Raw genomic sequence first — 14,249 nt, 5'->3', positions numbered from 1 at the left:
GAGCCAATCAGTTGTGTTGTGACAAGGTAGGGGGGTATACAGAAGATAGCCCTATTTGGTATAAGACCAAGTCCATATTATGGCAAGAACAGCTCAAATAAGCGAAGAGAAACGACAGTCCAGCATTACTTTGAGACAAGAAGGTCAGTCAATACGGGAAATTTCAAGAACTTTGTCAGTTTCTTCAAGTGCAGTCGCAAAAACCATCAAGCGCTAGATGAAACTGGCTCTCAGGAGGACTGCCATAGGAATGGTAGACACAGAGTTACCTCTGCTGCAGAGGATAAGTTCATTAGAGTTACCAGCCTAAGAAATTGCAGCCCAAATAAATGCTTCACAGAGTTCAAGTAACAGACACTTCTCAACATCAACTGTTCAGAGGAGACTGTGTGAATCAGGCATTCTTGATCGAATTGCTGCAAAGAAACCACTACTAAAGAACACCAATAAGAAGAAGAGACTTGATTGGGCCAGGAAACACTAGCAATGGACATTAGAACGGTGGAAATTTGTCCTTTGGTCTGATGAGTCCAAATTGGAGCTTTTTGGTTTCAACTGCTGTGTCTTTGTGAGATTCGGTGTGGATGAATGGATGATCTCTGCATGTGAATTTCCCAACGTAAAGCCTTAATGAGGTGTGGGGATCGCCATCCCATCTGGTTTGCGCATAGTGGGACTATCATTTGTTTTTCAACAGGACAATGACCCAAAACACACCTCCAGGCTGGTTAAGGGCTATTTTACCAAGAAGGAGAGTGATACAGTGCTGCATCAGATGACCTGGCCTCCACAATCCCCGACCTCAACCAAATTGAGATGGTTTGGGATTAGTCGGACCGCAGAGTGAAGGAAAAGCAGCCAACAAGTGCTCAGCATATGTGGGAATTGCTTCAAGACTGTGGAAAAGCATTCCAGGTGAAGCTGGTTGAGAGAATGCCAAAAGTGTGGCTATTTGAAGAATCTCAAAAATAAAATGTATTTTGATTTGTTTAACCATTTTTTGGTTACTACATGATTCCATATGTGTTATTTCATAGTTTTGATGTCTTCACTATTATTCTACAATGTAGAAAATAGTTTTTAAAAAATAAAGAAAAACCCTTGAATGAGTAGGTGTTCTAAAAGTTTTGACCGGTAGTGTACATGTATTGTGATTTTATATGTAGTGTGATTCGATACTGTGATTTTACATCGATTTGATATTCCAAACATATTGCTCACCTTATGTCTGCTGCAGAGACGAGCGAGAGCATGAGAAAATGAGTTTCGATTGGTCAGGGAAATAGAAGTGCTGAAAACATGTTGGCTCACTATTTCAAAAGAAGATGGCGAACAAGCTATAGGATGAAAAACAGTCTTCCTACAGTCGCGCTACATTGAGTCAAATGTTGATATATCATCCAAAAGTAATATTGTGATTTGTAACTAAACATTTTTTTCCCGCATCACTAATCCAAATGATATTATCAATCTATAGCTGTGTGCCTCTGTGTCTGTCCTTCCTGACTTTGCGCTCATTACAAAATGGGCTGTGACGATGAAGGCACTGGCCATTAAATATTCAGAGGGACTGGAGGCTTCTGGTAAAGAGCAGGGCCTGTACACAGGGGACTGCTGCTGTTCTCTCACAACAGCCACTGGGATTTTAAAGGGGGAGCTCAGCTGTGGTTGGCTTGCTGGAAAGTACTCTCCATTTAGTCTGACCTTGCTGACGGACGGTGTTAGGTGGCTCTGGGGTAAAGTTTCCCCTAGGTACAGATCTAGGATCAGCTTCCCCTTCCCCAATCCGAACCTTAACCATTAGTGGGGGAAATGCAAAACTGACCCAAGATCAGCGTCTAGGGGCAACTTCACCCTCCACCATTTCAGTGCCTCAGGGACACATGGATGACGTTTGGGCTGATTGGTTTCTCTCTTCAGGTTTCGACCGGGGGAAAGAAGATTCCCTGCCTCCGAAAGAGGACTCCTCTCACTCCATATCCAAGAGCAAGGTACGGTCCAAAAATACACCCCAAACTTCCTCTCCTCTCACAGCTCTCCTCTCCTTTCTCTCTTTACAGGATGTACAAGGTCAGAAAACATACCCATCCACTCACTCTGAAGCAGAAACTTTTGAAATCGACTTTATTTCTTTGGCCTAAGTCCCCAACCATTAAAGCCTCATGCTTTACCATCAACTCTTTATGAGCAAGTAGGAGAGGAGAGGAGATGGGGAGAGTAGGAAGGGAGATTGCTGATGAAACCCCATTTCAGTGTGTAAGACATAGTGCTAATGAGACCAGAGAGTAAGGGAGTTACTGTAAAAGAACAAGCCAACAACTACAACCTCGCCACGGCTGTGAGCTTCATTCATTATTAATCACATGTACATCAAACCGTCATCAAACACACAAACACAACCGTTCCAGACTAGGCCTCAACAGAACCCACTGTTCAACTTCCAATGAGAACTAAGGCCTAGGGTTGCACAATTCTGCTTACTTTCCCAAACATCCAAGGTTTTCTAAAAATCCTGGTTGGTGGATTCCATTGAATAGGAGAGAGAAAGAGAGGAGTGTGCTGAAATAGCAGTGGCTGGATTTGAACCCACACTACAGCGGTATATTTGTTCCATAGGCAGTGGCTGTAATGTTTTTCCAATAATAAAACAGTGACAGCATAAATATATACATAAATACAGACATGCCTATAGACAACCACAACACAGGACAGTAACAAAACAAATACACCAGCCAGAAAAAGGTTTACATTGTGCATATCTCAAACTAGGAATGAGATGAACTAAGTTCAGTATATCTCCTTATTTTGGATGTTATGAAGGAGATGTCTGAGGACCAGGTGAATATTACTATAGTGGCTTCATCTCTGTGGATTCTAGCGCTGGACCTCTCCAGAGTTAAGATGTCTCAGGACACCATGTTGAGTTAGCCAGCTGAAGTGCTTGGCTTTAGATGCACCATTCACACTATGAGCACCCCACGTAGGCTAATCAAATGCCGCTGACAAGGGTGACTAGATACAAATGCAAAGAAGTTTGACTAGTTGAAAGACTTGCTGTGTCACGATCTTCAAAGCTATCAACTGAGACAGTTTTTTGATGTTTCTTCACTGTCCTCAGTGTAATTCCACCTCCACTGAAAACTTTGCATCACTTAAAAAAAAAAAAACTTTTGGTTAATTTTTAGTCTTCAGAACCTGCAGTGGCACGTCCCACCTTAATACAGTACCTAATCAAGGTAGTCCTCAACATTTTCAATGTCCTCAAGCATTTCCTGTTCTTATTTTCAAGTGAGTTCAGACTAAAGAGAAAATCAGCAGACCAATCAGTCAATGTTAGGCACTGCTGTTAAATTTTGTTTGGATGGTAGGTGTTAGAATAGTCCTCTGCTCTTTACTCCAGTCCTCTCCTCTTTACTCCAGTCCTCTCCTCTTTACTCCAGTCCTCTCCTCTTTATGTCAATCCTCTCCTCTTTACTCCAGTCCTGTCCTCTTTACGTCAGTCCTCTCCTCTTTACTCCAGTCCTGTCCTCTTTATGTCAGTCCTCTCCTCTTTACTCCAGTCCTGTCCTCTTTACGTCAGTCCTCTGCTCTTTACTCCAGTCCTCTCCTCTTTATGTCAATCCTCTCCTCTTTACTCCAGTCCTCTCCTCTTTACGTCAGTCCTCTCCTCTTTACTCCAGTCCTCTCCTCTTTATGTCAATCCTCTGCTCTTTACTCCAGTCCTCTCCTCTTTACTCCAGTCCTGTCCTCTTTATGTCAGTCCTCTCCTCTTTACTCCAGTCCTCTGCTCTTTACTCCAGTCCTCTCCTCTTTACTCCAGTCCTCTGCTCTTTACTCCAGTCCTCTCCTCTTTACTCCAATACTCTCCTCTTCACGTCAGTCCTCTCCTCTTTACTCCAGTACTCTCCTCTTTGTCAGTCCTCTCCTCTTTACTCCAGTCCTCTGCTCTTTACTCCAGTCCTCTCCTCTTTATTCCAGTCCTCTGCTCTTTACTCCAGTACTCTCCTCTTTACTCCAGTCCTGTCCTCTTTATGTCAGTCCTCTCCTCTTTACTCCAGTCCTGTCCTCTTTACGTCAGTCCTCTCCTCTTTACTCCAGTCCTGTCCTCTTTATGTCAGTCCTCTGCTCTTTACTCCAGTCCTCTGCTCTTTACTCCAGTCCTCTGCTCTTTACTCCAGTCCTCTGCTCTTTACTCCAGTCCTCTGCTCTTTACTCCAGTCCTCTGCTCTTTACGTCAGTCCTCTCCTCTTTACTCCAGTCCTGTCCTCTTTATGTCAGTCCTCTCCTCTTTACTCCAGTCCTCTGCTCTTTACTCCAGTCCTCTGCTCTTTACTCCAGTCCTCTGCTCTTTACTCCAGTCCTCTCCTCTTTACTCCAGTCCTCTGCTCTTTACTCCAGTCCTCTCCTCTTTACTCCAGTCCTCTCCTCTTTACTCCAGTCCCCTGCTCTTTACTCCAGTCCCCTGCTCTTTACTCCAGTACTCTCCTCTTTACTCCAGTACTCTCCTCTTTACTCCAGTCCTCTCCTCTTTACTCCAGTACTCTCCTCTTTACTCCAGTCCTCTCTTCTTTACTCCAGTCCCCTGCTCTTTACTCCAGTCCTCTGCTCTTTACTCCAGTCCTCTCCTCTTTATGTCAGTCCTCTCCTCTTTACTCCAGTCCTCTGCTCTTTACTCCAGTCCTCTGCTCTTTACTCCAGTCCTCTCCTCGTTATGTCAACCCTCTCCTCTTTACTCCAGTACTCTCCTCTTTACTCCAGTACTCTGCTCTTTACTCCAGTCCTCTCCTCTTTACTCCAGTCCTCTGCTCTTTACTCCAGTCCTCTCCTCTTTACTCCAGTCCTCTGCTCTTTACTCCAGTCCTCTCCTCTTTACTCCAGTCCTCTCTTCTTTATTCCAGTCCTCTCCTCTTTACTCCAGTCCTCTCTTCTTTACTCCAGTCCCCTGCTCTTTACTCCAGTCCCCTGCTCTTTACTCCAGTCCCCTGCTCTTCACTCCAGTCCTCTCCTCTTTACTCCAGTCCTGTCCTCTTTATGTCAGTCCTCTCCTCTTTACTCCAGTCCTCTGCTCTTTACTCCAGTCCTCTCCTCTTTACTCCAGTCCTCTGCTCTTTACTCCAGTCCTCTCCTCTTTACTCCAGTACTCTCCTCTTTACTCCAGTCCCCTGCTCTTTACTCCAGTCCCCTGCTCTTTACTCCAGTACTCTCCTCTTTACTCCAGTCCTCTCCTCTTTACTCCAGTCCTCTCCTCTTTACTCCAGTACTCTCCTCTTTACTCCAGTCCTCTCTTCTTTACTCCAGTCCCCTGCTCTTTACTCCAGTCCTCTCCTCTTTATGTCAGTCCTCTCCTCTTTACTCCAGTCCTCTGCTCTTTACTCCAGTCCTCTCCTCGTTATGTCAACCCTCTCCTCTTTACTCCAGTACTCTCCTCTTTACTCCAGTACTCTGCTCTTTACTCCAGTCCTCTCCTCTTTACTCCAGTCCTCTCCTCTTTACTCCAGTCCTCTCCTCTTTACTCCAGTCCTCTCCTCTTTACTCCAGTCCTCTCCTCCATGTCAATACTCTCCTCTTTATGTCAATACTCTGCTCTTTACTCCAGTCCTCTGCTCTTTACTCCAGTCCTCTCCTCTTTACTCCAGTCCTCTGCTCTTTACTCCAGTCATCTCCTCTTTACTCCAGTCCTCTCCTCTTTACTCCAGTCCTCTCCTCTTTACTCCAGTCCTCTGCTCTTTACTCCAGTCCTCTCCTCTTTACTCCAGTCCTCTCTTCTTTATTCCAGTCCTCTCCTCTTTACTCCAGTCCTCTCCTCTTTACTCCAGTCCTCTCTTCTTTACTCCAGTCCCCTGCTCTTTACTCCAGTCCCCTGCTCTTTACTCCAGTCCCCTGCTCTTTACTCCAGTCCTCTCCTCTTTACTCCAGTCCTCTCCTCTTTACTCCAGTCCTCTCCTCTTTTCTCCAGTCCTCTGCTCTTTACTCCAGTCCTCTCCTCTTTACTCCAGTCCTCTGCTCTTTACTCCAGTCTTCTCCTCTTTACTCCAGTCCTCTCCTCTTTACTCCAGTACTCTGCTCTTTACTCCAGTCTTCTGCTCTTTACTCCAGTCCTCTCCTCTTTACATCAGTCCTCTCCTCTTTACTCCAGTCCTCTCCTCTTTACTCCAGTCCTCTGCTCTTTACTCCAGTCCTCTCCTCTTTACTCCAGTCCTCTCCTCTTTTCTCCAGTCCTCTCCTCTTTATGTCAATACTCTCCTCTTTATGTCAATACTCTCCTCTTTACTCCAGTCCTCTCCTCTTTACTCCAGTCCTTTGCTCTTTACTCCAGTCCTCTGCTCTTTACTCCAGTCCTCTCATCTTTACTCCAGTCCTCTGCTCTTTACTCCAGTCATCTCCTCTTTACTCCAGTCCTCTCCTCTTTACTCCAGTCCTCTCCTCTTTCCTCTTTACTCCAGTCTTCTCATCTCCTCTTCACTCCAGTCCTCTCCTCTTTACTCCAGTCTTCTCCTCTCCTGTTTACTCCAGTACTCTCCTCTCCTCTTTACTCCAGTCTTCTCCCCTCCTGTTTACTCCAGTACTCTCCTCTCCCCCTCCCCCTCTCCTGTACCTACCAGTTTTTTTCTGAGCTGTTAAGTAGCCCTGCCTCATGAAGCTCTCACCCTGCTCTCTCTATCTACTCTCTGCTAATGGAACTCTATTAGGCCCTGGCTTCAGCTAAGAGTCATGCTTGTGTAGAATCCAGCTCCTTGGTTAGCGTTAGCCAAGCTAGCGCAGGACTAAACAAAGGGCTTGACAGGCTGAGCAGGGCGTAAGGTAAGGCCCACAGCGTTGTTCGTGGTAGCCTCAACTGAGACTGCTATTACTATTGCAGGACTTCCATTGGGGGCTGTTATCATGGTGGTATTAGAGGTCTGTTGTCTTCCAGGTGTCAGGATACTCTCAAGGCTCCTTTATTGAGATTCACTTCAGAGGGGGTTGTCTTAAACCAAGGGTGACTCCAGATGAGTGTGTGTGTACCTAGTATGATTGCGTAAATCAATCTGACTGGTGCTAAAGTTTGAGTGTCGCCCAGCCAACTCTAATACAGCAGTCTATTGGATGGGAATGTTTTCCCAGGGACTCAAAGTGCTTTACATAGTAAGAGGGGTAACTCACCTCATCCAACCGCCAATGTGTAGCACCCACCCACCCCATGTTGAGCCAGACAGCTCCCCAGTTTGAGCCAGACAGCTCTCCGTTTTGAGCCAGACAGCTCCCCAGTTTGAGCCAGACAGCTCCCCAGTTTGAGCCAGACAGCTCCCCAGTTTGAGCCAGACAGCTCCCCAGTTTGGGCCAGACAGCTCTGCGTTTTGGGCCAGACAGCTCTGCGTTTTGGGCCAGACAGCTCCCCACATGCTCATCACATCCAGTAATACAGTAAGACTTCTATCCTAGTGTGACCAGAAACAGAAGCTGTTTGTCTCATAGGTTAGAAGGGTACTAGTGAGCCATTCCCAGCTGATTATAAGCTCACTTCCTCCTCCATGTCTCCACAGTCAGAGTCCAAGCTCTACAATGGCTCCGACAAGGATGTCTCGTCGTCCGGTAACAAGCTCACCAAGAAGGAGTCGCTCAAGGTAAGTAGGGAGACTAACAGCAGAGACCAGCCAGTACAGCTAGGGGTAACACTGTAGCATGATGTTTATGTGGCCCCTGCAGGTACAGCTAGGGGTAACACTGTAGCATGATGTTTGTGTGTGGCCCCTGCAGGTACAGCTAGGGGAACACTGTAGCATGATGTTTATGTGTGGCCCCTGCAGGTACAGCTAGGGGTAACACTGTAGCGTGATGTTTATGTGGCCCCTGCAGGTACAGCTAGGGGTAACACTGTAGCGTGATGTTTATGTGGCCCCTGCAGGTACAGCTAGGGGTAACACTGTAGCGTGATGTTAGTGTGTGGCCCCTGCATGTACAGCTAGGGGAAACACTGTAGCGTGATGTTTGTGTGTGGCCCCTGCAGGTACAGCTAGGGGAAACACTGTAGCGTGATGTTTGTGTGTGGCCCCTGCAGGTACAGAAGAAGAACTACCGTGAAGAGAAGAAAAGAGCCACCAAGGAGCTCCTCAGCACCATCACAGACCCCTCTGTTATTGTCATGGCTGACTGGCTCAAGGTTCGACTTGCCCTACTTCTTGTTTCTGGACTGTACACAGCGTGGGCCATGTGCTGCAATTACTTGAATATTACTGTACATGCAACAAACTGTAAAGCCATAAGAATCTGCTATAATCTATTGAAGTTTCTCCAGAATTTTCAAAAGTGAAATAGATATTTGAACATAGTTTATTAGACATGATGTTTGGTGTATTTTATGTCTGAGTGTGTGTGTTTGGCCACGTGTCTGCACCTCAGATCCGGGGTACTCTGAAGAGCTGGACCAAGCTGTGGTGTGTGCTGAAGCCGGGGGTTCTTCTCATCTACAAGACCCATAAGAACGGCCAGTGGGTGGGCACGGTGCTGCTCAACGCCTGTGAGCTCATCGAGAGACCCTCAAAGAAGGACGGCTTCTGTTTCAAACTCTTCCACCCGCTGGAGCAGTCCATCTGGGCAGTCAAGGTAATAATAATAGTCCATTTATTTTATATAGAGCTTTTCATTACAGCAGCGTCTCAAAGTCGCTTTAAAAACAACAACTAATTCAAGGTGATCTGTTGGGCGATGGCTTCCATAACTTCAGATAATAATGATGATAAGATGGAGAGCGATAGAGTTTCTAGTCAGACCTGCACAATGGCCTTAGGTAAGGGAGACATCATTTCATTTAATGGAGTGGTATGTGCACATCCATAAAAGCCCCTTGTCCCAAATGCTGGATCAGACAGGATAATGTAGAACAAAAACATAAATCTGTCTGCACACTGGTATAATACTCTGGTATAATACTGCCTAAGTACATTTTTGTTCAAACATCATTAAATGACTAACCTGAGTACCGCTCTCTTTATCTAATCCACTCCCTACTCCATGGCCCTTCTGCCATCTTCACATGTGTACATTCAATCATTCATTCCATCCCTTTTACATCTATCCGAGTTTGTATCATGTTGCCAAGCAACCGTATTTTGTTTGTCCAAAGAAAACCAGTCTTTCAAAAGTTGCTAGCTCACATCTAAATTCTCCAATTAAATACATACATACAATAAATACATTCCAACCACAAAACTTCTTAGTACAACAACTTGTCTAGCTCACAGCTAAATGTTTGTTTTTGACTTTGTTCTAAATTCTAATTCTATTTTCGAAGCTCCACATGTTTTAATGGAAAATATTGTTATTTCCAACAACCAATAGAGGGGTTGGTTGTTTAGAAACAAAAGGGACGCCTGCACAACTATGGGGCAAAACAGACGGGTTGGCTTAGATTGTTGATAACATGTTAACTATTTCAGCTCCAGTGTTTATTGAAAACAAATAAATTTGCACAATGAGCACTTGTCTCTCATATATATTGTTACAGTTGTTGTTTAGCTAGATAGCACATTTGTGCCCTATTAGCATTGCCATGAAATCAGTCACACCTCAAAACAAGACGTGGTCTCAAGAACAAGCTGAAACACGCCACCTAGGATTCCCCACGCTGCAGCCTCTTGTCATCGTAGCTAGCTATCTGACCATCCAGAATCTCAACAACTCACAGATCAAGAACAAGCTGAAACACGCCACCTAGGATTCCCCACGCTGCAGCCTCTTGTCATCGTAGCTAGCTATCTGACCATCCAGAATCTCAACAACTCACAGATCAAGAACAAGCTGAAACACGCCGCCTAGGATTCCCCACGCGGCAGCCTCTTGTCATCGTAGCTAGCTATCTGACCATCCAGAATCTCAACAACTCACAGATCAAGAACAAGCTGAAACACGCCACCTAGGATTCCCCACGCGGCAGCCTCTTGTCATCGTAGCTAGCTATCTGACCATCCAGAATCTCAACAACTCACAGATCAAGAACAAGCTGAAACACGCCACCTAGGATTCCCCACGCGGCAGCCTCTTGTCATCGTAGCTAGCTATCTGACCATCCAGAATCTCAACAACTCACAGATCAAGAACAAGCTGAAACACGCCGCCTAGGATTCCCCACGCGGCAGCCTCTTGTCATCGTAGCTAGCTATCTGACCATCCAGAATCTCAACAACTCACAGATCAAGAACAAGCTGAAACACGCCACCTAGGATTCCCCACGCGGCAGCCTCTTGTCATCGTAGCTAGCTATCTGACCATCCAGAATCTCAACAACTCACAGATCAAGAACAAGCTGAAACACGCCGCCTAGGATTCCCCACGCGGCAGCCTCTTGTCATCGTAGCTAGCTATCTGACCATCCAGAATCTCAACAACTCACAGATCAAGAACAAGCTGAAACACGCCGCTTAGGATTCCCCACGCGGCAGCCTCTTGTCATCGTAGCTAGCTATCTGATCATCCAGAATCTCAACAACTCACAGATCAAGAACAAGCTGAAACACGCCGCCTAGGATTCCCCACGCGGCAGCCTCTTGTCATCGTAGCTAGCTATCTGACCATCCAGAATCTCAACAACTCACAGACTTCTGCTCCAATGAAACGCGCACATTGTTTTCGTGACATTGTCAACTAAACCATCTATGAGCTCCTCTGCTGTAAATCCAGCGCATATTGAACGCTGAGATTGCCGAAAGGCCAATCTTTTTGGCAATGGCAAGGAGTGGACTGTTAGCTAAAGAGACTGGTACTCAAGACTATTCAATTACCACAAGATAAAACCTTTTGATTAGCCAGACGCGCTTCAGCCGTCACATCCTGGTCAAAGTTCTGGGTCTTTCATTTCAATTAAATACAATTAAATATTCCATTTTCCCCCCTTTCCTCCCCTGTCAATAAGAATGTTAACATAATGATGCACACAATTAACATGTAGATTGTCTAGCTGAAGGTTCTGCACATTCCAGATGATAATTGCTGCACGTTTTAGCTGCTTTATCACATTAGGTTCATCTCTGTGTGACGTTGTCACCGTGGAAATCTCAGTTGGAGCGACAGCACTTCAGTGTTTCATCTACCATGTAAATATGTTGTGAGGGTAGTAGTGACAGTATAACGATGCCCCCTAAACCAGGGATCATCCACTAGATTCAGCCGTGGGATGCTTTTATTATTGTTGAGTGTCTGGTCGGGGGGCCGGAACATAAGTACTAATAATTAGTAGACTGAAAATTGACCGCTAGAAGCCCAAACAGATATAAAATTAAATCATAATCATTTCAAACCTTGCTTACATTTGCTTAAGATCACATCTCTATATAATGCGCAGGGATACTTGAGAACAGATTTCCAAAATAAAAATCAATTGGAGCTGATTTCCAGTATTTTATGTCCAACAATAAAGAATATCTAATTTCTTTTGTTGGAAAAAATTTGGGGGCCAAATAAAACCACCCACTGGCCCCAGTTGGTTGAACCCTGCCCTAAACCTTTTGTCATTAGTAGGCACGCCATGTCACACCCTTACCACTGTACAATGGACTATGGGTTTATCCCAAATGGCATCAATGGGCCCTAGTCAAAAGTAATGCACTTAAAGGGAATATCAAATCAAATTTTATTTGTCACATGCGCCGAATACAACAGGTGTAGGTAGACCTTAACGTGAAATATTTACATAATAAGAACCAGAGTATGGTGCCATTAGGATGCATGCACGCCATATGAATGACCCTCCAACCAATCAATAAAGGGATTGTTAAACAAAGCACCCTCCCTATTGGACGGCCAAACTGGACATCAGTGCCATCAAAGGGACTTGCCAACAGGACCCATTCTTTCACCCTTGGGGAATGTGATGAGTCATGTTCAGCTGCACACACGCACACACACACACACACACACACACACACACACACACACACACACACACACCTTCCCATGGGCTTTGGCTTGTTGATAGCTGTCAGTGCCATAGTGGTTGTATAATGTTCCAGAGTGGATGTTTACCAAACCCTCTCTCTCTCCGTGTGTCAGGGTCCTAAAGGAGAGGCGGTGGGTTCCATCACACAGCCATTACCCGGCAGCCACCTCATCTTCCGCGCCACCTCTGAGTCAGACGGTAAGAGACAGGACGCTGATGTGTTTTCAGATTTGTTCAATATAGTTTTTTCCCACCAATATGTGTTTATGATTGAATGCTTTAGTGTCTGCAATCTGTGCTGTGTCTGTTAGTGTGGCCATGTTTGTGTGTGCATGTAAGTGTTTCCTGTTCTTCAATGTGGGTGTGGTCATCTGTATGTGTTTCCTGTTCTTCCATGTGGGTGTGGTCATCTGTATGTGTTTCCTGTTCTTCCATGTGGGTGTGGTCATCTGTATGTGTTTCCTGTTCTTCAATGTGGGTGTGGTTATCTGTATGTGTTTCCTGTTCTTCAATGTGGGTGTGGTCATCTGTATGTGTTTCCTGTTCTTCAATGTGGGTGTGGTTATCAGTATGTGTTTTCTGTTCTTCAATGTGGGTGTGGTTATCTGTACGTGTTTCCTGTTCTTTCATGTGGGTGTGGTTATCTGTATGTGTTTCCTGGTCTTCCATGTGGGAGTGGTTATCTGTATGTGTTTCCTGGTCTTCCATGTGGGAGTGGTTATCTGTATGTGTTTCCTGGTCTTCCATGTGGGAATGGTTATCTGTACGTGTGTAGGACTCTAGTGTAGCCTGTCAACTCCCCTGTCTCCTCTCCACCAGGCCGTTGTTGGATGGATGCTCTGGAGCTGGCTCTGAAGTGCTCCGGCCTCCTGAAGCGGACCATGATCCGCGAGGGCAAGGAGGAGCTGGCCAGCACGGCCGGGGAGAGCTCCCAAATTAACTTCTACAGCCTGCTGCGAGCCCACAACATGCAGGGTTTCCAGTGAGTCTGCCCAGCCTACAGTACGGTCTCTCTGCTCTAGCCCAGCCTACAGTACGGTCTCTCTGCTCTAGCCCAGCCTACAGTACAGTCTCTCTGCTCTAGCCCAGCCTACAGTACGGTCTCTTCGCTCTAGCCCAGCCTACAGTACGGTCTCTCCGCTCTAGTCCAGCCTACAGTACGGTCTCTCCGCTCTAGTCCAGCCTACAGTACGGTCTCTCTGCTCTAGCCCAGCCTACAGTACGATCTCTCCGCTCTAGCCCAGCCTACAGTACGGTCTCTCTGCTCTAGCCCAGCCTACAGTACGGTCTCTCTGCTCTAGCCCAGCCTACAGTACGGTCTCTCCGCTCTAGCCCAGCCTACAGTACGGTCTCTCTGCTCTAGCCCAGCCTACAGTACGGTCTCTCTGCTCTAGTCCAGCCTACAGTACGGTCTCTCTGCTCTAGTCCAGCCTACAGTACGGTCTCTCTGCTCTAGCCCAGCCTACAGTACGGTCTCTCTGCTCTAGCCCAGCCTACAGTACGGTCTCTCCGCTCTAGCCCAGCCTACAGTACGGTCTCTCCGCTCTAGCCCAGCCTACAGTACGGTCTCTCTGCTCTAGCCCAGCCTACAGTACGGTCTCTCCGCTCTAGCCCAGCCTACAGTACGATCTCTCCGCTCTAGCCCAGCCTACAGTACGGTCTCTCTGCTCTAGCCCAGCCTACAGTACGGTCTCTCTGCTCTAGCCCAGCCTACAGTACGGTCTCTCCGCTCTAGCCCAGCCTACAGTACGGTCTCTCTGCTCTAGCCCAGCCTACAGTACGGTCTCTCTGCTCTAGCCCAGCCTACAGTACGGTCTCTCTGCTCTAGCCCAGCCTACAGTACGGTCTCTCTGCTCTAGCCCAGCCTACAGTACGGTCTCTCTGCTCTAGTCCAGCCTACAGTACGGTCTCTCTGCTCTAGTCCAGCCTACAGTACGGTCTCTCTGCTCTAGCCCAGCCTACAGTACGGTCTCTCCGCTCTAGCCCAGCCTACAGTACGGTCTCTCTGCTCTAGCCCAGCCTACAGTACGGTCTCTCTGCTCTAGCCCAGCCTACAGTACGGTCTCTCTGCTCTAGCCCAGCCTACAGTACGGTCTCTGCTCTAGCCCAGCCTACAGTACGGTCTCTCTGCTCTAGCCCAGCCTACAGTACGGTCTCTCTGCTCTAGCCCAGCCTACAGTACGGTCTCTCTGCTCTAGCCCAGCCTACAGTACAGTCTCTCTGCTCTAGCCCAGCCTACAGTACGGTCCCTCCGCTCTAGCCCAGCCTACAGTACGGTCTCTCTGCTCTAGCCCAGCCTACAGTACGGTCTCTACGCTCTAGCCCAGCCTACAGTACG

The 14,249-nt window shown here is 46.9% G+C and overlaps 1 protein-coding gene across 1 annotated transcript; it reads left to right on the top strand.

Annotated features, from left to right (window-relative positions):
* Positions 1-1,359: 1,359 nt before the first annotated feature.
* Positions 1,360-12,921, top strand: LOC129849079 (oxysterol-binding protein-related protein 8-like). Its single transcript, XM_055916125.1, has 6 exons — positions 1,360-1,991; positions 7,524-7,604; positions 8,039-8,140; positions 8,380-8,583; positions 12,025-12,109; positions 12,731-12,921. The coding sequence occupies exons 1-6, from the start codon at positions 1,884-1,886 to the stop codon at positions 12,895-12,897; spliced, it is 747 nt and encodes a 248-aa protein (XP_055772100.1). The 5' UTR covers positions 1,360-1,883; the 3' UTR covers positions 12,898-12,921.
* Positions 12,922-14,249: the final 1,328 nt, after the last annotated feature.

The sequence above is a fragment of the Salvelinus fontinalis genome, unplaced genomic scaffold (genome assembly GCF_029448725.1).
Source record: "Salvelinus fontinalis isolate EN_2023a unplaced genomic scaffold, ASM2944872v1 scaffold_1362, whole genome shotgun sequence".
Classification (NCBI taxonomy): Eukaryota; Metazoa; Chordata; class Actinopteri; order Salmoniformes; family Salmonidae; genus Salvelinus; species Salvelinus fontinalis.
The sequence above is the reverse complement of the archived record's forward strand: the minus strand, read 5'-3'. Positions and strand labels throughout refer to the sequence as shown.

Bases quoted from the DNA above. Each gene is read 5' to 3' on its own strand.
- LOC129849079 (XM_055916125.1), top strand. From the start codon at position 1,884: ATGGATGACGTTTGGGCTGATTGGTTTCTCTCTTCAGGTTTCGACCGG. The intron at 8,584-12,024 runs GTAATAATAATA...TCCGTGTGTCAG, and splicing joins AGTCCATCTGGGCAGTCAAG to GGTCCTAAAGGAGAGGCGGT. The intron at 12,110-12,730 runs GTAAGAGACAGG...CCTCTCCACCAG, and splicing joins CGCCACCTCTGAGTCAGACG to GCCGTTGTTGGATGGATGCT.